Source organism: Telopea speciosissima, chromosome 4, assembly GCF_018873765.1.
Source record: "Telopea speciosissima isolate NSW1024214 ecotype Mountain lineage chromosome 4, Tspe_v1, whole genome shotgun sequence".
Lineage (NCBI taxonomy): Eukaryota > Viridiplantae > Streptophyta > Magnoliopsida > Proteales > Proteaceae > Telopea > Telopea speciosissima.
The window spans coordinates 62,360,498-62,385,532 of record NC_057919.1 but is presented as its reverse complement, the minus strand read 5'-3'; the positions used below and the strand labels follow the sequence as shown (position 1 = coordinate 62,385,532).

General features: G+C 39.9%; 2 protein-coding genes across 5 annotated transcripts in view; one reads left to right on the top strand and one right to left on the bottom strand.

Moving 5' to 3' along the window:
- The window catches only part of LOC122658759 (acyl-CoA-binding domain-containing protein 4-like), a 38,300-nt gene extending 37,176 nt beyond the window's left edge, over positions 1-1,124 (top strand). For all 3 annotated transcript variants that reach the window (XM_043853859.1, XM_043853860.1, XM_043853857.1), the window contains one exon: positions 878-1,124. In XM_043853859.1, the coding sequence (XP_043709794.1) occupies positions 878-1,045 (168 nt within the window). In that variant the 3' untranslated portion in view covers positions 1,046-1,124. The remainder of the gene's footprint in view (positions 1-877) is intronic.
- Positions 1,125-3,275: 2,151 nt separating this feature from the next.
- LOC122657693 (mitochondrial thiamine diphosphate carrier 2-like) lies at positions 3,276-23,672 on the bottom strand. 2 transcript variants are annotated; one of them, XM_043852480.1, is made up of 8 exons: positions 23,557-23,672; positions 23,119-23,270; positions 22,244-22,360; positions 17,641-17,752; positions 7,615-7,742; positions 5,107-5,259; positions 4,491-4,640; positions 3,276-3,546 (listed from the first exon to the last, which is right to left on the bottom strand). In XM_043852480.1, exons 2-8 carry the CDS (start codon positions 23,233-23,235, stop codon positions 3,328-3,330), a joined length of 996 nt encoding a protein of 331 aa, XP_043708415.1. In that variant the 5' UTR covers positions 23,236-23,270; positions 23,557-23,672; the 3' UTR covers positions 3,276-3,327. The 2 variants fall into 2 exon arrangements, with proteins under 2 accessions (XP_043708415.1, XP_043708416.1); XM_043852481.1 differs by lacking the exon at positions 23,557-23,672 and having other exon boundaries at positions 23,119-23,325.
- Between the last annotated feature and the right edge of the window lie 1,363 nt (positions 23,673-25,035).

The following is a 25,035-nucleotide window of genomic DNA, read 5'->3' as shown; positions in this document are numbered from 1 at the left end:
GAGGTTTTGTGATGATTTTGATTTCATTTCATTTCTTCAGTGAACGGTCTCATACATTCAAATTCAACTTGGATATTTTGTTCCCCTGGTTCATTTTTTTAATGCAATTGACTGGGCTCTAAGAATCATCAAATTGAGGGTTGAGGCTGGGGTGAGCCGCAGCAGGACGGCGCTGGTTGCTGTCTCCGATGGGTACTCCGGCAGCGCACGAGAGAGAGAGAGGAGTGAGAGAGGAGAGGAGAGGATCACAGTGAGAGAGGAAGGGGTGGGGACGGCGGAGTGAGGCTGGGGTGAGCAGCAGCAGGGAGGCACTGGTTGCCGTCTCCGAGGGGTACTCCGGCATCGAGAGAGGGAAGAGTGGAGAGAGGAGAGAGAAGAGAGGATGTTATGGTTGAGGCTGGGGTGAACTTCGGCCGTCCAATTTCAAGCCTCCATGTGTCCTTTCTCTCTTTCATGAGTCTCTTCATACGTGTTTTTTTCTTCAACCGGCTGTCTGTCACATGACAGCAGGTAATAGGTTTTCAGGTTTTTTTCATTCAATGGCTTAGATCAATCTGATATAAGATCAACGGTTCAAAACAATTCTGGTGTGAATAAAGTTGCAACACCACAGTGTTGCTACCGCCTATCCATATATATATACTTCCAAATTGGTCTGAAGTTAAAATCCATGTTCTACCACTTCGCACTGCCCTTCACAGTTTCCACTAAGTATGTACCCACGGGCTTATATTTCCCTTCTAAATGACACCTTGAGACCAACGTAGTTCATAACCATCTCTTCCCAAGAGAGTAATTGTTTTGTTTCTTTATGAGCACTTGATTGGAAGAAGCAGAGAAGAATCAAGATGTTTACTAATTAATTTTGCAACAACAGGTTGATGTTGCAGAGCTACGGCAGAAGCTACAAACAATGGAGACCTTACAAAAGGAACTTGAGCTGCTCCAAAGGCAAAAAGCTGCCTCTGAACAGGCAGCCTTGAATGCAAAACAGCAGAGCTCAGGTGGTGTCTGGGGCTGGCTTGCAGGATCCCCCTCAAGCTAGAAAGCTGATGAAGCTTCAGAGTAACATGTAGTTTTGTCTCATTCTCTCTCCTAATATTTCACTCCCCAACAACCCCCCCTCCCCCCCAAAAAAATTCCCAACCCTAAATTGGTTTTTTCTAGTGATAGCAATAAGATATTTAAGTTTATGTTGATTAATTTGAAGCCTCGGGCTTCTGCTCAATCATATTTTGTAAGTCCATCTGTAGTTACATGCGGCTCGATCAGCATTTTGTTTTTTGCTTGTTACCATTTTTATCTGAGAAGCTATATTCTAAAGGAAGAAGAATGTGTGCAACAGAAGATTTCTCTTTATTTATTTGTCATTGTCACTGGGAGGAAGAGATCCTGATCTAAACAACTACTGGAATAAGACAACTTTCTAATGTATCCATGAGCCGCTCAACAACTAATACAACCATGTGGAGAATTTAACCTGGCTCTTAAAACCCCTTTAAAAGGATGGCTTCATCCTTTTTTTGTATTTTTTTTTTAATCTATTCTGAAGACTTGGGTGTTTCAACAGACGACACCTGACAACAATTGTTTGAAATGCAAAAGGAAACTGTATTAGTCTGAAAAGATAGAAATTGTTCTATTGAAATATATTCCCCAAGCTTAGAAAATGGTTTTGGTTGTAAATCTCTGGAAATTTTTCCACGACAAAAGTAGTGATATCTTGGTGAATGATACTATTGTTACCCCTGGAATCATCAAATTCTTTTCTTATCATCCACCACGAGGAAAAGACAAATGAAAAGAAGAAAGAAAATTAGGGAAACTTCAATTGGTTTTTCTGATTGTTTGACAATGTAGGTCCCATGTGGATGATATCATTCTGTATGTTACTATTAATATGGTATGAGAGATTCTCTCACACTAGTTTTGTGGAGAATTCTCTTCAATGAACTTAGTATTTTATATTAGGGAGAAAGAATGGCACCTGGTCACGCTGCCCCTACATCGTGACACGGGTGCATGAAATAACTGTTGCATCCTTGGTCATTTTCAGTAGGTATGCAACGGTCATTTTGTACTCCCCTGTGTCAAGTCAAGAGCAGAGTGGCGTGTGCTGCACGACCATGTGGCTTTCGCTTTCCCTTTATATTAGGGATAATGTTTTCTAACTAGGAGTGTGGCCTATGCCAGCATTCCTTAGGTCTATCTCTCTCCTTATAGGGCTAGAGATGTAATTTCTTAGAAGGGAGGAGAGAGGTAGACAAAGCGCAGGTATATGCCATGCTCCCAGACTACATTTCCTCTTAATATTCAAACAAATAAAATTTTAATTTTTAAAATAGGTAAAGAGAACGCCACCATGTCAGGGCGCAGGGATGGCATGTCTGACGCAATCGGTGGCGTTCTTTCTCCCTTTAGAATATTAGAAGGGAGAGGGATCCCAACCCCACAATAGGGAAAAAATCTAATACACCAAATCAATTAAGGTGCGGTTGATGATTTCGTAAACAGGAGAGAGCACAAGATAGTCAGGGAAGGCGAGTGCGAGCCCGCATGGTGATGTGAATAGGTGTGGAAAACATGAAACAGAACCATCTCAAAAATGCGATTGCTCTTGGTCAATTCAAATCGATTTGAATCCAAATAGCATAGATCAAGAATCGACCAGCTTCTGCCCAGACCCTAGAAATGCAGTACAGATCCGCCAAAATCGTGACCAACCTCAGCCAATTCCAATTCAAATAAGCAGCATCCAAGTTTTAAAACCATGCCTTCCCTAGCGGTCCTGTGTGGCTAACAAACACAATGCAAGGAGATGCTTGACCAATTCAACGGGAAAGTTAACAGCAGGAGGTGTATGAGATGTGGCCAGACCCAAAGGATCCTCAACCGGATGGATGCTCAATATTGACCACATGAAAATGATCCATTCAAGGTGGCTGGAAAATACATACCCACTGCTAAATGGCAATGAAAATAGCTTAATCAAACAAAATTTGCTGTGATATTATGGTAATATATTTCATTTCCCAGACATAAAACAAATCCAGTAATCCCTCAAACCTATTACATCGATATAAAACAACTCAATTATAAACAAATCCGCCACTAACAAACCTTTTACTCTTTTCCCTGGGAAATAATTTCTTTCCAAGATGATTTAACTTGTCAAAGACGCTTCAAAATGAAACAGAGGAGAAGCCTTTCCTTCTCTTTTAAACTGGTGTTTATGTCATAACAAAAGAATGGGGATTGCAATTTTCCTCCCTTTCTTTGTGGGAGGGGGGAGGGGGGAGGGGGGAGGGGGGGGGGGGGGGGGGTTAGTCATGTCAAGATGGACTCTAACCAATCTGATGTGCACTCATATGTAACAAACGTTACTGCACCTGCTGGGGCAGCTTTGATAATGGATGGAACAATGCCTTTGTAAAGGCCAGCCCAGCCCTCCATCTGCACGATCCGGCGCAGGGCATCATACATATTTCTGTAGGCTTGTGGCTCAACTCGTGCCCCGTATTTTGGATGCCTCTGTAGTCCTTCAATCTACACCAACATACAAAAAAAGACTTAGTATCTGTACTAACAAAGGAAGATAGTACTGTGTGGCAACCAATGTAATTCCAAAAGCAAAGCTATAGGGAATTGTTATAAATAATTTAAATATTTGAACAATTAATAAAATAGAATCCCCATAGCTACATTAAGGGGTAGATCCCCACTACAATCAGCGGTTGTGTGCTTTACTACCTCAATTTAAGTACTTCAAAAGGATTTATATTGGAAGATCCTTTATTGAAATATGAGCTTGGTGTTATGTCCTCTATTATATGGACTTACCCATGTCTGCCACATAGGAAGAAAATAGTCGTTGGAAAAATTCTGTAACTTCGGTGACAACTAAAATATGACGGAAATACACCACCATGGATAGAAGAAAACAAGAGGCAAAAGTACCACACATCATGGTTCAAAAGATGATTTACATTTTCAACTAATATTAAAAGGTCCTTACCCAACCTGTCCACTACAGCTTAGCAACCTGGAACATTCCATTCCTTTCATATACATAAAGTATGGTAAAAACAGGCAGAGAGATACCTATTAACAGCATAAACATACAGCCCACCTAATACTCTACTTATGTTTACACATATGCCTATTTGGATACTGGATGATTTGAGTCATCCATCTATCTGTATCTTTAGGAAATAAAGTTAAGCATTTGAAAAGGTGTCCATACATTAGGTGGTTATGATCAATCAACCAGGTCAACAGTCTATTATAGGAAAAAGACATCAAATGGTAGACCACACCACCCTGCTCCTGTGTTACACAGTGGGCTGGGGAGTATTGGCGGAACCGGGACAGATTAGATACTTCGATAGAAAAAAGCGCGAGGATGAAAACATGTGTAAGCAATCAAGCAATTTTAATAATTTCAAGTATAACAGTCTTGGTGGTAGATTTAAGAAGGCGTTGGAGATTACCTGGAATCTTTTCTTAACCACATCAAGTGGGTGACAGACAGCTTTGGCACATGTTCCAGCTGCTAACCCACAGACGAAGAGCTGGAAGCTTGAGATGCTTTCATCTTTAGAGGCTGAATTTACACGAGAGGATCTGTACCTGTTCAAAGCCTACAAGAAACAAATTATCAATAAAAATTAAGATTGAAAAGCAACCTCGATGGCATTCTATTGAGACCAAACCCCAACAGCCCTTATCTTCACCCCCCTGCCCCACCCAAAAAAAAAAACTTTTTTTATAAGTTTTTGTATCCTACAATGTACTGTACTTAAGATTAAAAAAATGATTCAACGAGAATATAGTCAGGTATCTCCTAATTTTTCTTCACAATAGATATCAAAGTCAAAGTATTGTAGAATGACAGAAGGATCATGTGGAGTGATCAACAGATTCAATATCCAACTCCCTCACCCCCTAAATAAAAGAGGATCATGCTTTATTCTAGCCAGGGGAAGAAGGTTGTTCTGAATTCTGTTCCTTTTCTCGGAGAATGGTTCTCATTGACAGATAGTGCAATCGATAGGTGAATAATTGTGTATAATAAGGGCCTAAAATACACAAGGAATATAAACTTACCATAGTCCAGCGTTTGAATGTATCATAGGTACCGAATTGCAAGCCAGCATAAGGAATGATCTCAACCAGTGTAGGTGACAACCCAGCATACAATCCTCGAACGCCACGGGTTCTGACTATGTCAATAAATGCTGACCTCATCGTAGAATATACCTGAAAATGTCAGAGCATCTCAGTGTATTTACAGGAGTCTTCATAGAATATTTCTGTGTTCTGTTCAAGTGCATGAATAGGAGCTGTTGCTTGGTGCAATGGTGAAAGCTCAGGCTGCAAGCATGAAAACATGAATTCAAGTCTAAGGGCAGTAACTACAAGCAAAAAGTGCCAAAAGTATGGATTGGCCGCAATCCACCCTTTCCAGGACCCTACAGAAGAGGCACTTGTACCAGGCATGGAACTAAATCTCGGTATCACAGCTAGCCGAGACGAAACCTTAGGGAAGTTAAAAAAAAACCCAAGTTTCGACTGGTTTCGACCTTTTTTTGACCATATTTCGGTAATTTTGCAAGTTTCAACCAGAACACCTAATATAAATTCACTTATCCCCATCGAAACTTGAGGAAACCTGGCTTGAAACTAGGATAGACACTTATTTATGTCACAAATAAGCAAATACCCCCTATTTGGATCCAATAAAAATAGTTAAAAAAATCAAATTCTAAAAAGATAAAAAGTCAACCCCCCAGTTCAAAAACAAAAATTGGATTTTCGACGGTAGGTGCAATTTTCAACTTTTAAATGCAAGGTTTTTTCTCAAGTCTAAAAATTCCATAAATCTTAATATGAGAAAACATTGCTAAAACAAAAAAAAAAAGAGGATAAAATATTCATTTGTTTTGATGTCTAAAAATTTATTTTCATTTAGAGCGATTTTAAACAGCATTCACGCACAACAAATTAAGTTTGACCAGAACATAACTCTTTTCAATATAAATCGAACAAAGCTTTCCTACAAATCCAAGATTGCTTAAATCTGTTTTGGATTGAAGGAGTTATGTTCCGATCAAACCTTATTCGATACCATATGTAAGAAAAATATACACTATCAAACTTGGGTCAAAACCACAAGTATTATTTTGAGTGTTCTCTACGTGAAACTAATGCATGGATTGGGTTCAAAATGTAAAAAATAAGCAGCACAACAAGAATCAGGGCAAAAAAACAACTTTTGTGCCTCGAAACCAAGGTTCGAGTTAACCTGGAGAAAGTACTAGGTTTTGACCGAGATATGGTCGAAATCGAGACAATCTCAGTTTCCTACTGGTCGAAACCAGTGTCGGCACCGAGTTCTCAATCCTTTGTACCAGGTTACAGCCCTTTTTTTTGTTTTAAGTGTATATGTAGGTGTGGACATGGGTGAAAGTGCCATGTTTGTATGTACTTAAACTTTTCCAATTTCTACAAGGCGGTAAGAAATAGATCTACATCAGCATGCAATGCAAGAATGGTGTACTTTATAGAATAGTTGTTGACATGCACGACATCTTTACAAATATGTATTTCCCCCTACTGCCACCCCCTCCAAAATGAAATATGCGACCATAATTACGTAAAAACATAAAATACACAATGAGTGAGTTCAATTGACTCATGTCTTCCAAAACCCAACTTGCAAGAGATGATGCCGATCATACTTGTCCAACTGTACTTGCATCAACTAAGATTGTTCTTTTCTTCTTTCCCTTTTAATTCTCATATTTAAGATATCTCCATGCTTATATTCAATAAAGGGTGTACCAAGAGCACGAGACTCCTGCCACTGCGGGGTCTGGGTAGAGTCATAATGTACGCAGCCTTACCCCTATTTTCACAGAGAGGCTGTTTCCAGACTCAAATCCGTGACCTCTTGGTCACAATGGAGCAACCTTAACCATTCAATATTAGCTATAATTGTGGACTTGATGATCATCATGCCTACAAAATGAATATGCTAGCAATAGAGGCTTCATCGATGAATGGATTATTGGAAGGTTCAATGCAATATATTATTTCCATGATGTTGTTCACAATTCACAAGTACTCATAAATGACCATATGAAGATTTGAACTATCAGAACACAACAATAGGAATTGCAAATCCATATATGTACATCAATTTTCCTTTCTTCAAGACGATAATATCTAAGAGCTGCATGTAGTGTTGGAAACAGTGGGCCCTAATGAATGGGGTGCATAGATATTTAGATATGGTAATATCTCAGATGACATAATAAAAAAAATTAAATTAAAGAATAATTTTCTGACAGACAACATATAAAGGAATGTCTTACAAATTCTACCATGCACCCTTCAGACAGTCATTCAAGAATGTACAAATAACTTCCTATGGAATGTTCCTGCTTACCTAATAAGAAGAGTCCATGCAATATGAGTTTTGATTCTTATCAGCCGTGAAGCTTCAGTAGCTGACTTCTAAATTCTTTTTCTTTCATGACTAACAAACTCTTCCAAATATAATTATTTCTATTAGTTGAGTAAGGTCATTTCACATGCTTGAAAAAGGCATACCTTTGGCTCTCCCTGAGACGCTAAAATTGTACGCAGAAGATCAAATGGATATGATCCAACAGTTGCAGCACATCCTGCTAATGCTCCACTTAAATAAGACCAATAAGGACTCAAATGAATGTGATCCTCTGCAATGCCACCACACACAAACCAACACAGAAAATAAAAGGTTATAAACATCAGAAATAGACCTCTCCTAAAGGAAGCACTATAATGTATACTGGAAATTTTTTACTTCATTTGCGATGCTACACGAAAAAAATGTGAAAATTACACAAAATGCAAGTAGAAGTCTTGTCCAAATAGTCATTGTAAAGGGCATGAAATAAGGTTAAACTCATGGGGTTCTGACTAAATCAGCACCAAACTTGACGTAACATTTGTTGCTCTGGTAGTCAAATTTTTTTTTTTGGGGGGTGAATAAAAAATTCATTACCAAAGAAGAGAACTACAGGGGCTCCTCAAGAAAGAGGGAGAAAGAAAAAATAAAATACAAGCAAATCCCAGCTTAATCACGAGGCAGCATGGGAACGAATTAAAGAAAAAGGGAGACCCCAGGAATCCACGATTAGCCTATTCTGCGGGGAGTCAATGCATCGAGTGGCGGCCAATGAGAATTTGCTTCTAATGTTAAAAGAAATAGTAGCAATAATCTGCTGCCACGATCTGGACTTGGGAGACCACCTTCTGAGATAATGCTCAAACCAGTTATGGTAGATGGTGGCATCAAAGGCAAGCTTGCCCACAGAATCACAGCTGGAAGCACCACCAAAAGTAATGTCCACCAATATTCATTTTCTATCAACTCCAATGGGGCCAGCATTTAGCTAGCAGTCCTTTCCAAATCATGGAGGAGAACAGACAGGCGAAGAAGAGGTGATCCACATCTTCGGGAGCATTCCCACATAGGCAGCAATTTGGGGGGACCAGGATGTGCCTTTAGATAAGGAATGACTGTGTTGGAAGGCACCGGGAGAGGGCCCTCTAGACAGTAAAACTGTGGTGCGGAATACACTTTTTGAACTAGACCAACTTGCACCAAGGGATTAAAGGGCATGAGCCCTAATGAGATCCCAAGCAGATTTGGAGGTGAAGATGCCGGTGGATGAGGGAGACCAAATAACCTAGAGCCTGGGGCCTTCTACAGATGGACAGAAGAGAATCCCAAAATGCCGATAAGGATAGATAGAGGTAGAGGGAGGAAGGACCCACCCATCAAGGAGAAGGATATCCGATACCAAGGACAATCTGTTAAAACCCGAGCAGTATCTCACTCTGTCCCCAACTGAGTGGATGAGAATCCCCAAGGGATGCCAATGATCCAGCCAAAGACGAGTAGCAGAGCCATCATCAACTAGAAACTTGATGGCTCCAGAGGCAATAAATCTGAAGGCATAAATCTTTCTCCAAACCCAAGAGTCATCAGAAGGAACAGGGGCAATCAAATGGAGTTGTGGTAAAGGAAGCGAAAGTAGACCCAGCCTACCCAAATGCTTTTCTTCTTAGCTGCAAGCTTCCATATTAGTTTAAGAATGCCAGCGGAATTAGCATCTTTAATTCTTCTCAGCCCAAGGGCCCCTCCTCCTTGGGGAGGCAAATCGAAGCCCGGCTGATGGGATGGAGGGAGTTAGAACAAACAGTTCCTTTCCAAAGAAAGGCACACATAAGGTATTCAATCTTCTTGATACGAGATTTGGGCAGCCCAAAAATGCCTGACCAGTATTGGAGGATTGGAGCACAGATCTGATAAGCTCAAGCCTACCGGAATAGGAGAGCAGCTTATCCTTCCAGAGCTGGAGCTTCTTGCGCATTTGATCCAAAATAGGGGTGCAATGGTAAGCCGTTAGCCTGGAGGTGATTAAAGGCAGGACCAAATAGGACCCCGTAGCCTCTTTATGGCAGAGCACATCGGAATCGGCAGTCAAATTTTTTATGTTCAAGTTCAACTGAACAATAGGCAATCTTAACTTCTCTACGTTTGGTCACAATAGATAACTTGTGATTGTTACAGATGATTAATAAAACTATTTCCAGAAACCAGAAAATACACCTAAGGCCCTCTTCAGTATGATTTCCATTTTGATTTCAGGGGTGATTTCTATTTTGGAAGCTGTTTGATATGGATTTTTGCACCCTATTTCCGATCAATAGAAATCAATTTAAATAGAAACTTTAAAATAGCCGAGGAGCTATTTCAATTTCACAGATGAAATCACTTCAGCCTATTTTTCGCTGGAGTTTAATGAGCACACGTTCACAACAGCTCAATTTAAGGGTAAGAATGTAATTTCTATTAAAAGAATAAAATCCAGCGACACGTCTCTCTCTCTCATGGCTGGCAAGCTCAACAACACGTCACGCAGTGGCACCCCCCCCCTGCCCTCTCCCTCAGCAGTTTGCACCGCTTCTGATCTTGGCATCATTCAATCCATATCATAGTTGTCATGGCGTCGATCTCGCCAGATCGACGCCATGGCGTCATATCACTGGAGAAGTGGGCATATCGACCACCGATATGGATGATGTAAAAATATCGACCGATATGGCCTCCATGTCGTCGCCATGGCACTGCCATGGACGCCATACCACGACATATGGCCATATCGGGCGACGTGGTTGTTTCAAATTATAAAACTTAATTTTTTTTAACCATTTTTTATTTTAATGCTTTTTCCATAACATAAAAAAATTTAAAAAAACATCAAACAGAAAACACTAATACACTATTGACTAATACACAATCACATATTCACATCAGCAATTTTTTTTTTATTTAGATGGGTTGTTTATTAACTTTATTCACTCAATATAAATTACGTTCTTGTAATTGTTTTTTTGTTTTGTTACTTTTGTAGTCACTTTCATATGAATCATATCTCAACTCTCATGATTTTTCAACTTTATTATCAGCAAGACTATTGCTATCAATTATTTGATAATCCATGATTTCATATACACTAATGGACATTACACTTTTATGAATTAAACTATAGTAGATTAGTAGTACACTTTCATGTTAATTTTTTATGTTATAAGGTTTATATTATAGCATACTAAATGACATTTAAAATAGAGAAAATAAAAAATAAAACATGGTCGATATGATCGCCATGGCAACGCCAAGGCGGGCAACATGTCGATAGACACCCCTCCACTGACTTGGATCGCCGTGACGATGTGACAACTATGATCCATATTCATCCATCCCACTAAGACTGAAGAAAGACGGTAGAGATTAGATAGACTATTGTCGTTCTTTTTTATTTTTTTTTCTGGGGTGGGGGATTTTTCTGGTTTGGTTTCTACTTTCTGGTGCTGCTGTTATTTGATTGATTAATTGATGATTAATTGTTGGTTAGCTGTTGCTTGCTATTGTTGTCTTGATGCAGGTTTATCACCAAATTGGGCTTCTTTCCCTAGAAATAAGTCTAGGGTTGGGTTATAGACATGTTGGGCCTTCGGTCCCATGGGTTTTCTATGTAATAGGCCACTTTTATGGGCCTAAAGTTGGGGTACATAAGTTGCATACGGGATTAGCCCTATACTTAGTTTATTTTCATGTTTTAACATTTTAAATTGAACCGGTTGAACCACTGGTCCAATTTAAATGATTTTAAAATATTCTTTTAGGGTAGAATCTTCTTAAGTTTTTTTTTAGGGCCCACACCTCTACATGAATTTAGAGAGGGAGCGTATTGTAGTTAGACTCAGCCTGGGATTTCTTATTCCTAGGCTGCATAGGAATTTAGGCCTTTGGCCATTATAAATAAAGGCAAACTGTGGGGCTCCTTTTTACCTCACTGTTTATGAAAATTCTCTCTTGCAAGCTGCTACAACTGTTCTTCTACTGAAGATATGGTTTGTGTGTGATCAAAGCAAGGTGGGATTGGTGTGTGATCCAATCGACACCTTGTGGTGTGAAGCCCGGGTGGCTAATACAAGTTCTCCTTCAAGTTTTCTTTGCAAAGTTTCAATTTTATTCAAGGTTCTGCTGCTGCCGATTGTTCACTGCATCTCCAAGTAAGTTTGAGACATCCCCAACCCCAAACTTCTTCTTCTAAACCTTCTACATCCCAACCCTAATTTGCACTTTTTGTTTTCTTCAAATCCCCATAACCTAATTCACTCACAGACCTAACCCTCCATCAAAACCCTGCCAAATTCAAACCACAGCACCCTCAAGACACCGCCCTCCACTCGATCCTGACCTTTGCCCCTTTCCATCATCAAAACCCTAACTTCTCTCAATTCTCATTAAAACCCAAAACCCTAGAATACAGCCCAGCAACATCCAGCCATGACCTGACCTTCATACCTTGGCTGAATGTCCCTCTCTACCCCTAGAGAACTCGACCTGAAGCCCCTGCCTAACTCTACCTCTAAACCCTAGATTCCATCATTTCCTTCTTTTCAAAAACCCGAAACACTAACCTGCTGTCATTTAAATTCTCACACTTCCGCTAATCAAACCATCACTGGACCTTCACTGATAGACTCCGCTACACCTGCCTAGCATAACCATACCCTCAAACCCTAACCTAACCCTAACCGTAACCCTAATTTTGACCTAATTCCATATTTTACACCAATCGGACTGCCTGTTCACAGCAGATCCTGCAGTACTGGTTCCTAGTGGGTCTTCTACCTACCTAGGACTACATTATGTCTGAGATCTGAGATGTTGGGTAGGTCCTTGTTAACTTTCTTTCTGGCTGTATTACCCCTTTCTGTTGCTTCTTCGTTCTCTGAATTGCTTGGTAATTTTCATGAAAGCTACTCAAGAAAGCTAATGGATTCCGCCTTACGAGACAGAAATGGGTTGGTCTCCATCAGGAGAGAGATCCATGAAAATCCAGAACTTCGTTTCCAAGAGAACAACACCAGCGCTCTTATCCGTAGAGAACTCAACAGGCTCAGCATCTCTTATTCCTTCCCCTTCGCCAAAACCAGTGTCATCCCACTGATTGGGTCTGGCTCTCCCCCAGTTGTTGCCCTACGAGCCAACATGGATGCTCTTCTGTTGCAGGTCTCTACAAATAATTCTCACATTTTCACTAGTCTGCAAATTCAATCTCATGGAGAGTCTCTGATCCAATCTCAGTTTCTTCTTCCCAATGTCAATGTCAAGTCATACACACAAACCCCCAAGGATGAGATGCCTGTCCTTGAACGTGTCTCCTATCGCAATGCTCTCAAAATTTATTCTTTCTTTCTACTACAAACCGTTCTCGCTGAAGAGTCCAACAAACTCCAACAACAACAATTCGAAGGTGATTTCTTCTTCTTCTTTTTAATTCCTTTGTATGAGAAGGAAGAGTGGTGTTGAGTTGGAGAGAATAGGACTTGTGTCAATATGACACTGGTCCTCTTTATTTATAATATCAGGAATAGGGTTACAATGAATACAAAATATATAGAAACTACCCAAAATACCCTTCTTCCTAATTTACAACACTCCCCCTCAAGTGGGTGCATAAATATCATGCATGCCCAACTTGCACACAATAGGACAAAAAACCTTACTACCCAAACCCTTTGTAAACACATCAGCCAACTGATCTGCTGATTTGACAAAGGGAGTACAAATCAGTCCTTGTTCTAATTTTTCCTTAATAAAGTGTCTGTCGATCTCCACATGCTTCGTTCGGTCCTGCTGGATAGGGTTATGGGCTATGCTAATGGCAGACTTGTTGTCACAGTAAAGCATCATAGGCAGTTGGACCGGAACAGTCAAGTCTTGTTAAAGACCTTTGATCCACAACAGTTCGCAAATGCCATGAGACATGGCACGAAACTCTGCTTCAGCACTTGATCGTGCAACCACAGCTTGTTTTTTGCTACGCCAAGTGACTAAGTTACCTCCAACTCAAGTGCAATACCTAGAGGTGGACCGTCTGTCATCAAAAGAGCTAGCCCAATCTGAATCAATAAAAGCCTTGATCCGAAGATGATCATGTGGAGAGAAAAGTATAGCCTTTCCTGGTGCTACCTTCAAGTATTTGAGTATCCAAATGACTGCTTCCCAGTGTGAGGTGTATGGATCATCATAAATTGGCTGACCATACTCACAACAAAAGTAATGTCCGGACGCATATGAAACAGATAAATCAGCTTACCTACCAAACGTTGATACCGACCTTTGTTTACTGGCTCACCTGTTTGACTAGACAGATGAGCATTTGGTTCTACAGGAGTATCGGCTGGCTTACATCCCATCATACCTGTCTTAGTTAAGATGTCTAAGGTGTATTTCCATTGAGAAAGAAACACACCCTTTGTAGACCAGGCCACCTCAATGCCAAGAAAATAGCGCAATTGTCCCAAGTCTTTAATCTCAAATTCTCGGCCAATATACACCTTCAGACGTGTTATTTCTTCAATGTCGTCCCCAGTCACCACTATGTCGTCAACATAGACAATTAAGACTGCTATCTTGGTCCCCGTACGCTTGATAAAGAGAGTGTGATCTGCGTTACTTTGAGAATAACCAAACGAGATCATAGCACCATGAAAACGACAAAACCAGGCTCAAGGAGACTGTTTCAGCCCATATAACGCATGCTTGAGCTTACATACCTTGCCATCGGTCGCTGGACTAGCAAACCCAGGAGGAATATCTAGATACACCTCTTCTTCGAGCTTCTCATGTAGGAAGGCGTTCTTCACATCAAGTTGTTGCAAGGTCCACCCAAGATTGGATGCACATAAGAGGATGACCCGAATGGTGTTCATCTTGACAACCAGTGCGAATGTCTCCTGATAACCTAGACCATATGTCTGTGTAAATCCTCTAGCAACCAGCCTCGCCTTATAACGATCTACAGACCCATCAGCGTTGTGCTTGACAACAAATACCCACTTACAGCTCACAGTCTTCTTGTTAGGAGGAAGAGTCACCAAATCCCATGTACTGTTCTTCTTCAAGGCCTACATTTCTTCCACCATTGCTGCCTTCCACCTTGGATCTCTGAAAGCCTCCTGCCAATTCTGAGGAATGGAAACAGAAGACAAGGACGATACAAAGGCAGGAAAATATGGGGACAGACACCCATACGAAACAGCCTTAGAGATAGGATGTTGCGTACAAGTTCTAGTGCCCTTACGGAGAGCAATGGGAAGATCAAGAGATGGATCAGGTAAAGGGGAATCTAATGATATGAACTCAGAGGAAGGATGTGTTAGACAAGTGTGTGTCCATCAAGCCCGGTTCGGTCCGGTTCAACCCGGTTCACCTTTGTATTGAACATTTATACATTTTAGTTTAATATTGTCACATGCGATATAAACTTTTTGAGCATTATGTGTCCGTAAGTTATACTTAAAATGGTAGTCACGACTAGGGTTTAGGCTGGGCACCCTTATCATATGGTCGTCGCATTGGGTATGCCTAGACATGTGATGTCAGGGTACGAATGCGAGTGCTCACATGTTTGATGTGTGCATTGGCGAAGAATCTACTTTGTCGATTCCCTCATGTATTACTGCCAAATGTAGGAAGGGATAGACATGTGTCACCCACACCCTGTACCTAAGGGAACCCTGTCACTGCAAAGTGTGATCGCATTCTTTGGTTCATCAATGACTGAGACTTAAGCGAGTCAAAGCCGGTGTTCTGGGAATGCGTGAACACTTTGTGAGTGAAGGAGTTATCCAACACGGTCACCACTGCCCGATTGGGGAACACCAAAATAGAAACTGTCTGTGCATGGTCGGATCAGAATCTGGATCCAATACCATTTTGGAAATGGTTTTGCAAAATTTATTTTACATAAAATGATACATTATTTATAGTTATTTCAAATAAAGTGTTTTATCGAGTTTTGCGGGACCCGATCGGATGCACAGACGCTCTTATATGGACATGTACTATGGATTGGGGTTTGGCAGTACATGTGTACATGCCCTAGATTCCATAATGATGGTGTTGATTAGTGGGGGGGTTGTATATGATAAATTGTTATCATATAGGGAGTTATTTGGAATTTGCTAATTTAATTGGCTCTTTATTTAATTAATGGATTTGATGCTAATTGTAATTATCCATTAATAATTAAATAAAGAATCTAATTAATACTTTCCCTATTAGATTCTGCTTCTTCACCTGTGTAGCACTTTGAGTTTAAATAGAACTGCCAGACTGAGAGAGAGAGTCAGACTCTCACTAGGGCTCTATTAAATCTATCTAGGATTTAATTAAACCCTATTATTATAAATAGGGGACCATAAAACGTAGAAGAGAGGAGCTCTCCATGTTTTTGGAGCAGACACTCTCTCTCCTGCATTTTTGGTTTCTCTCTCTCCCTCTTGTGATCTTTCTTCTTCTTCTTGCTTCTCTCACCTGTGTTTGAGAGTTAGGGTTTGTGAAACCCTAGATCTGTGCTGAGGAGTTTGAGGGCATCTGGGACTGGCGTGTAGAACCTTGGTAGCACCATTGGAGGTTCAGATCTGTTTGCTTGGAGCGCTCGCTGGAGGAAGAACCACTGTCTATTGGAGGAGCAACACTTGAGGCTCACCAGGTTAGCAGTTCTTCATTAATTCCTTCAGTTTATTGATTATTAATATTTATGGGATGCGAAAGAAACTCGAATCGACCTTTTCCGTTGCGCATTCGAGTTAGGGATGGATCCCCTTGCCATGTGATGGACTAGGGATGAGTTTCTTCGTCCCTACTGTGATAATAAATTTTATGGGACACATGAGGGAAGGAGAAACCCTAATAGGGATGCACCAGGGTTCCCATGGGCGACCATGGGAAGCCCTAAAAATTAAAATGGGGCACCCATGGGACACCATGGGCTAACCCAGGGCGTGCAAAACCCTAAGGATAAATATCTTGGTCTCCCTAGGGAACCATGGTTTGATCCCTGGACCGTTGCTTGGCCAACAGGATGGTCATTACCAGATGGAGCTGAATCTGAGATCGGATCTGATGTAGGAATCGGTTGGCTAGGTAGAGTTGATGCAGCTGTGGTAGGCTCTATTTGCTTTTCACGAGGTCGCCAATGATAAACAATGTCATAAGGGATAACAATAGGCTGAGAGGTATCTTGGACTGTATCAATAGCAGCTGAATCAAAGGGCTCCCCCTGAATAGTAGCAATGGGAAGAGGGGCTGGACCAGAACCCTGAGGCACATCATCAGTGAAAACCAAGGTCCCCCGAGATGCCGAAGAGAAGTAGGGAACAGCCTCATTAAAAACTACATCCATGATGACATACATCCGCCGTGTAGAGGGGTGACAGCAACAGTAACCTTTCTGAGTTGGTGAATATCCCACAAAGATGCACTTCAATCCACGAGGTTCTAACTTCCCAGGGTGCTGATGATTCCAGGCAAAGCAAAGACAGCCAAACACTTTAGGCGGAACCGTGAAGCTAATAGAGCCCTAGAGAGCCTGGATAGGCAATACGAAGTCTAGAATGCGACTGGGCATCCGATTGATCAGATAGGTTGCAGTAAGGACTGCCTTACCCCAATAAGAAGTAGGCACATGCATCTCAAAAAGCAAGGAGCGCGCAACTTCAAGGAGATGGCGATTCTTTCGTTCTGCCACACCGTTTTGAGCTGGTGTGTCAACACAGTTGGTTTGGTGTAAAATACCATGTGTGTCAAGATACGTACAAAATGCGCCATCTAAATATTCCAACCCATTATCACTGCGAAGGACTTGGATAGTGGCCTGGAATTGTGTGCAAACCATGCTATGAAAGGACTGAAAACGGATTGAAAGGTAAACAATCCAAATTGAAAGACCAGGGAGAAGAGGTCTGTGCGTCGAAAACCAGTGGTCCTATGTGAAGGAAGAAGAAGACTATAGAGAGAATCTATTGTCAAAAGTGGACTACAAACGAATTTCTTGTTCTAGAAATTATTTTCAATGGATGCAACCAAACAGTTTCAATTTATTGAACAAAAACCTATTTATTAACTTATTTCTAGAAATCAATGAAAAGTTGAGATAGAAACTGTACAACGAGGGCCTAAGAACTGTGAAGAATTCAATTACATGTACTAGCAGTAGCTACCTGTCTTGGATGAACCTGATGCAAAAGTCTTCAATTTATGTAACACCATAAATTGTATAGCTGTGTACGGCATGACCATAAGTAGTGCCGGTACATTACCTCGCCAAAAACCCTGTGGTAAGAAAGCATCTTCAATAATCTTGTTGGTACAAGGTTTTCACAAAAAAATTGCTGAAAATTTGTTCAAGGTAATGCATATAAATACACCAATGATCACCCAACTGAAGATGGCATTACAACACAAGTCGCATAGACAGTAATGTCTTTAGTGAAAATCAAATATAGTTTACATAACAAAAAGCATTGTTTGGGTACCTCTATGGTCAAAGTCCTTTCTATTAAAAAATAAATAAAAATTTCTGATCAAGGGGTAAACATTAAAAGAATAGCATATCAAAAAGCTGAGTTCATAGCTAATCTGGTGGGTAAGAGGCAGATATATAACAGAAAAAAATTGGAAAGCTCTTAAATTATGACCTCTCTATCTGGAAAGGACAAAACCAAAAAGTGTAAGGAGATCAATCTAAAATTCGCAATTGTAATACAAAATGTAATAAACGAAAGGGGAAATGTACTCTACATTCACCACTTTAGAATGACGAGGATGATGATAATACTAAAAATAGGGTAAATCTCCAAAGCACAGCCCCATAGAAAAGGAACCTACACATGCAATCCTTCAAATGCAGAAGAATATACACATGCCCAAATTCAAATGGACCAATAGATAGCCTTCTTATTCTAAAACAATCACCCTCAGCGAGCACATGTTCAAATTCCTCCACAGCTATCGAGCTATCATACTATTATGACCACTCATTCATTCTATTAATGCCTCTTGTTGAGTTTATGGATACGGTGGACCCTCATACCATACCCCACTAGCATAGTTCGAGAACTCGCGAGATCTCGCCGAGTTTCTCGGTTTTTTGAAATCCCGAGACGAGATTGCCTACGAGTCTCAAAATGTCAATATCTTGCCGAGATCTCGGTTTGACATAGGAAAATGCCCATGTAGGTCCTTTATATGAGTGCTGGATCTCGAGATCTTGCTGGAAAATCTTGGTCTACAGACACCTATCTCTGCCAGATTGCCAGGAACTGATTTATATTGAAGGAGTTATGTACCAGTCAAACTTAATTCGGTGTGCGCGAATGCTGTCAAAATTGCTCTGAATGAAAATATATTTTTGGACATCAAAACAAATGAATATTTTACAACACTTTTGGTTTTTAGCAATGTTTTACCATATTAAGATATATGGTATTTTTAGCTTTGAGAAAAACCCTAGCATTAGAAAGTTGAAAATTGCACCTACAGCTGAAAATCCAGTTTTTGTTCTTGAACTGGGGGTTGACTTTTTTTCCTTTTGGAATTTGATTTTTTAACTATTTTAATTGGATTCAAATAGGGGGGGGTATCTGCTTATTTATGAATAATATCTTAAGTAAATGAAATACAAATACAAAAGCATTTACTTAAATGATATTAGGCATAAATAAGTGTGTTTGTCCTGTGTCTGTCCTGGTTTCTAGCATAAGTGTCTGTCCTGCTTTCCCACTAACTGAAACTCCTATTTGGACTTTGTTTTTGCAAAATCTGATAGTGTCATTGTGTTTAAATGGCCTAAAATAGGCTGAATACCAAGTTTCAGACCCAAACTAGGTCTAAAACCCACAGAGATGAGGCTTCGAGTCGGGAAAAAAAAAAGTGCACCAACTCGGCGAGATCTCGACTCGACTCGACTCAGTTTTTCAAAGGTCCGAGATGGCACCGAGACCCGAGTTCTCGAACTATGCTTACTAGGCCATCCCAAATATTACCGTGATGCTTATAAATGAAAGGCGAAAAGTCCAGAATGTGGCTTTCGCCAACAAGGATTCCAATGTCCTTATACCAATCATATTCGTGAAAAAATAACGGAGGCATTCACAGAGTTGGCAGTGTTTAATCCAATAGGTTTGAAGCCAAGCACTTGGACAGTGGGCTTGGCTGTTATCCTAGGAGTCTTAGTATCAAAAATTCGGTGGAACTCCCAAATGATACCAAAAAGAGAAAGAACCAAGAGCATATTCTCTTTTGTAAAGGAGAAATGAATAAGTAGGAATCTGGAAATTGAGATTATTTTGAACATGGCCATACCACCTCAAACGAATCTCTCGTAGCTTAATGGATCGGAGCTAGTCCTAACTCAGCTCTAATATGGTCATTCCTTACTCTATCCTTACTGGTTTTGCCACACATCCATCTCATTATCTCAACATCCTCATCTCCGCTACACTTAGTTTATCTATATGCAACAACAACAACAACAATATTGACCACCTCCTTAACCGTCATCGTGTGGCTAAAGTAATAAGAAACTATGAACTCTTCAAATGAGAAACTAAATAATTAGTACTTCCCAATCATTCAAGTTCCATAATATGATTGAAGACCAAGACACTCTAACAGCCATCACCTCGAACCAATTCCTCACAATGCTTCCTATTCCAATACTAAAGCATAAAGAGCATGGAAAATTAAGGTTCGTATCTCTTCAAGTCATAGTTGTCAAGGCGCCGCCTTGGCATCCAAGCGGAAATCTTGTGGGCAAGGCGCTTTATTGTCAAGGCGCTATTTTATTATTTTTCTTATGTTTTTATGTTTTATTTAATCTGTTATATTTCTATTGGGTTGTGTAAGTTATTACTGTACATTGTTTTACACCAAATCACCTAAAGGCAAAGATATATCGAATGAAACCCTCGACTCTGGATACGCCTGGTCTCACGCCTTCTCTCAAGGGAAGAAATGAAACCCTCGATTCCTGCCCCAGCTCTTGCCTCCAGCAACTCCGGCAACCATGAACTAGGCTCCGATGATCCTGTAAGTTCTTCGATTCCTGACCCAGCTCTCGCCTCCAGCGACTCCGGCAACCACAAACCTGGTTCCGGTGACGACTACAACCTCAGATTTTCTCCGATAAGTTCTCTTCCTCTCTTTTGCGATTTATTCTATGTTTCTTCTTCTTCTCTGTTAGCATTTTTTTTTCTTTGTTCTTCTTTTTCCCCTCCTCCGACCTCGACTATTCTCTGTTTTTTCTTTTCTTTTCTTTATTCCGATTGCTTTTCTGCTCAAGCTCCAGCTCCAGCTCCAGCGACTTCGGCGACCACAAACCTGGCTCCGGTGACTACTGCAACCTCAGATTTTCTCCGGTAAGTTCTCTTCCTCTCTTTTGCGATTTTTTTCTCTGTTCTTCCTCTTCGTATTATTATCCATTTTTTTCATTCTTCTTCTTTTCCTCCTCCAACATCGATAGTCACTAGTCTGTAACGGTAACTTCTTCTCTGTTCTACTGCTGCTGCTTATTTTTTTTAAGTCAGTAACTTCTTTTGCTTCTTCTGCTTCTTCTTCTCTGCTGCTTTTTTCTTTTTTTGGCTTGGTAATGGTAACTTGGTTAACTGCTGCCTGCTGCTTCTCTGTAACGCACTAACTGGTACTGCTTCTTCTCTGTTTTTTTTTTTTATTGGTTAACTGCTGCTTCTTCTTCTTCTCTGTAGTACTAACCCTAAAATAGATACTAGAATATTAGATACTGATTATTCATTTGTGATTTTGTGCTATGTCTTTTAGTTTCTTAATTTATGATGTTTGATAATTCTGAATTTTTATGTGTCATGTATGATTTTTCATCTTGATGCCTTGAGGTGGCTTAAATTTAATTTTTAATGATATAAGGTATGATACTATGATGCATCATGCCATCATGTATTGAGTGTTTTGGGGGGGGGGGGGAGGAGGGGGAAAACTAACACTAAACTGCCTTTACCGCTTAAGCTCCGCTTAGGTGGCCGCTTTACCGCCTAAGCGCTTAGACAGGCCTCCACTGCCTTGGACCGCCATGCCGCCGTGACAACTATGCTTCAAGTATAGTTGTAAAATGAAGTTGACATACTAGGTGATAAAGTATCTATCTAGTACAAACTTTCATAAATTTGTACACAAAAAAATATACATGAATACACATAACGAGAGGCATATAAATGCATGTATGTGTGTCTTATCCATTAGATTCAAGTACAAACAAAGAATACAAACTTATTAAACCAAAAGGACATTTTCCTTTTCTTTTTTTTCTTTTTTTTTCTTTTTTCCCCCCAAATTATGTTTGGGAAGGGAAAAGAGAAGATCTATGGTACCATGGAATGAAACTTAACCAATAAATTCTCTAACAAGTTATTGCAACATATAATTGCATATATAAACATTTTTCCGACCTAGATATATGCCATTTAAAAAAAAAGGGACAATTTCTTAGATCTACTAGATTAAAACAATAATTACAAAACAAGTAGGTTTACAAGAAAATTAGGTGTAAAACAAACTCAGCCCTACTTGTTTTGTAATTTATTTTCTTATCTCGTAGATCTGGGCAATTTTCCCTTACAAAAATTCTACACACAATGACTCATTAAGGAGGAAAATATCCTATGAATTCTCCTCTTGAAGAAACAGTAAACCAAGTCCATGGATACTCTGTCATGAACTACTAGAAGAACATAAACACAAAAATAAAAGCATCAGCTGATTTCGAGGAAACATATCAAGAGTAATCAAAACCTGTAAGCCTTCCTCTCTAAATATGTCCTTAGCTGCTTGCGAGATACCAGTATACTTAGATGTTCCATACAAATTTCTACGAACCAAAGCCCATGAAGTAGTAGGCTCCAGCTGAACCTGTCAATGCTTACCAATCAGAAATTAAATAGGTCCAGAATATAGGCATGGAAACAGACGGAGAGAAAGAAGTTTCAAAATACACAGCTTAGGACAAGAACTAAAATGACATTAGTAGGAAAACAATTTGAAATCAAAAGAGTGAAAAGACTACGTAGCTTATGATAAAACACACGCACATCTTGGAATCCAATTCCAAATCAGATAGATTCAGAACAAATTTATTTGTTTTCTAACAATGTCTTGCCATCTATCATAGACTATTACAAATCGATGACTGAACATCCAAACCAACATGGATAAGCTTTATAAATGAAATCCAGCTACACCAACCAAGATGTGGATAGAACACAAAGAAATCATCTTGTTCTCTTCCCAAACATCCCCACATATAATATGAAAGTTTAGCATGCTGTAAGAAATTAAAAACAAGTTCCAGCTAAGTTGGAATTTCCTGTGTGCTTTCAAGGACTGTCAAATGATTTCCAAACTACATTTCTCCATCTTGAAAAAATAGGTAATGAAGCACAACAACCTTGGAAGCTTGAAATAGGGTGATTTCATGAAAAAATTGGTAAATCATTAATACAACTGCCAGGAAAGGCTAGGAATGTTTGGATTGTATAAATGGCATATATACAGTTCCATCTAAACAAATATAATGTAGTTCCATACAGACACTATCAACATCAGTCAAGTTATTTCAAACACCCATGATAATCGAGGCTTACTGAATAGTACTGAAGCCAAACACTGACCTGAAATCTGATTTTTATAACGTCCAGTGGCGACGTGACTGTCCGAGAAATACCCCCAGCAATTGCACCAGCGGCGGCATCTATGAAGGCCCGTTTCAGCTGGTTCGGTTCGTCCATCACCCGACAAGCACCCCGGGTAAGTCTAAAACGAACTGCAACCACACCAAACTTCGAGTCGGTTTCCTCAACAATCCCAGGAATTGAGAGGAGAAATAGAACCCAGGTAACCAGAAGAAACAAGTGGGCAAAATATATACTTTTGCTAAATTAATTTAGGGGTATCTCAGATTCTCATCAATCCATCAAAAAGCAATCGAATTTTGGCCCTAAATTCCAGCTGCTAAAAAATTTAGGGTTTCCGGGATAAATTCTTCGTGAATAACTGAAGATCAAAAAATGCAAACTAAAAATACGCAGTAAAGAGGTAAGAAATTGTACCTTAAACAGAATAAGGGCGAAGAAAAAAAACGAGCCGCCATTAGAGATTGTAATAGATAGAGAGATGACAAAGAAGTCTTCTGAGCCGCCTTGAACGGCGACCAGAGAGACGTCAACTCGGTTCAGGAATCAGGAAAGTGAGATTATTTTGTCAATGGCAGGTGAAGGAATGAGACGGCCGGAGGAGGCGGAGATTTGCGGTTTCTTGGTTGGACCCTTAGATCAGTATCAGAAGGGAAACGGCCTATGCAGATATTTCAGATGGATTCTGATCCGACGTCAATGACAGCCTATCCACTACTGTTGAAACCCTTCTCTATGCGCTTCTTGGGCCCTGAAATCCTCAGCACCGGCGAGTGAGAATTAGAAGAGAAGTTATTGACCTTACCGACGTAACCGACCAAGAAAAGAAGGGAAGGTCTAAGATTCTGAATCTCTGTCGAACCGGAAAACACGTCACAAAACTGAAATGGTTAATCACCGTGTGTATTTAGATAAACGCCCAGGCACATGAGAGTGGGAGCAATGACCACCCTGCCCCCTGCCCAGGGTGTTCATGTGCTTGGGCGCAGACTGTGCTGCAACACAGAGAACTTTCTCCTAGGATTTTTTTAGGCAGAGGATTCCCAAAGCTGCCACTATGTAGAGGAATCTGCACGTGTCTTGTGAAAAAGACATCGTCCATGTGAGCCCACATTTTTAAAATGGATGAGAGAAAATGATAAAATAAAAATAAAAAGCTACTTTGTTGCGTGATCTATGTGGCTCCAATGCCTAGACACAAAAACACACGAAAATACCATGTTGTCTCATGGAAAGACGAATATCCCACCTAAAGCAATGCTTGTGCGTGTGTTTTCATTGGCTAACACGGACATGCAAGCTCTAGAGGCCCAAGAAGTGATCTCCATCCCCCCAAAAAAAAAATTTATGAGGTAAGAAAATTGCACATTAGCGAGATTCGTTTTTAAAAGGGTCCTTTTAGGCATCACCATGCCTAGTGAAGTATAATGCTTCATTATTTGCCACTTGATAGTACATGAATAATTTATGTGATATATAAAGGACCCCAAATTCATTTCAATGACCAAATTTTAATCCAAAGTAAGTAAGAAAAGTTGCTCAAACTTTGATTCAAAGTTTTACTAAAATTACCAAAATATCATAAATGGAGATGAATATAAAATAAAAATGAAATCTTTTGTAGTTTGAGTTACTTCCTACGCACATTTTAAGCTGAAATTGTAGCAATGAGATGTGTTACATTTCACTAGGCATAGTGATGGGAAAGAAAATCATTTTTTTTAAAACAACACGCTTCATTTTTGTTCATTTGGTGAAAATTGTACTTGAATATAATGCATGGACGATAGCATGTACATTTTTCAATTATTTTTAAAACCTTTTTTTACCATTGACTTAAATAACTTTTAGGAATACGACAATGTGCAATCAAAAGTAAGTAACAAATTCTAAATA

Coding starts and splice junctions, on each gene's coding strand:
- LOC122657693 (XM_043852480.1), bottom strand. CDS start 23,235: ATGGACGAACCGAACCAGCTGAAACGGGCCTTCATAGATGCCGCCGCT. Junction 5,260..7,614: donor CGTCTCAGGGAGAGCCAAAG/GTATGCCTTTTT, acceptor TGACATTTTCAG/GTATATTCTACGATGAGGTC. Junction 4,641..5,106: donor CATTCAAACGCTGGACTATG/GTAAGTTTATAT, acceptor TGTTTCTTGTAG/GCTTTGAACAGGTACAGATC.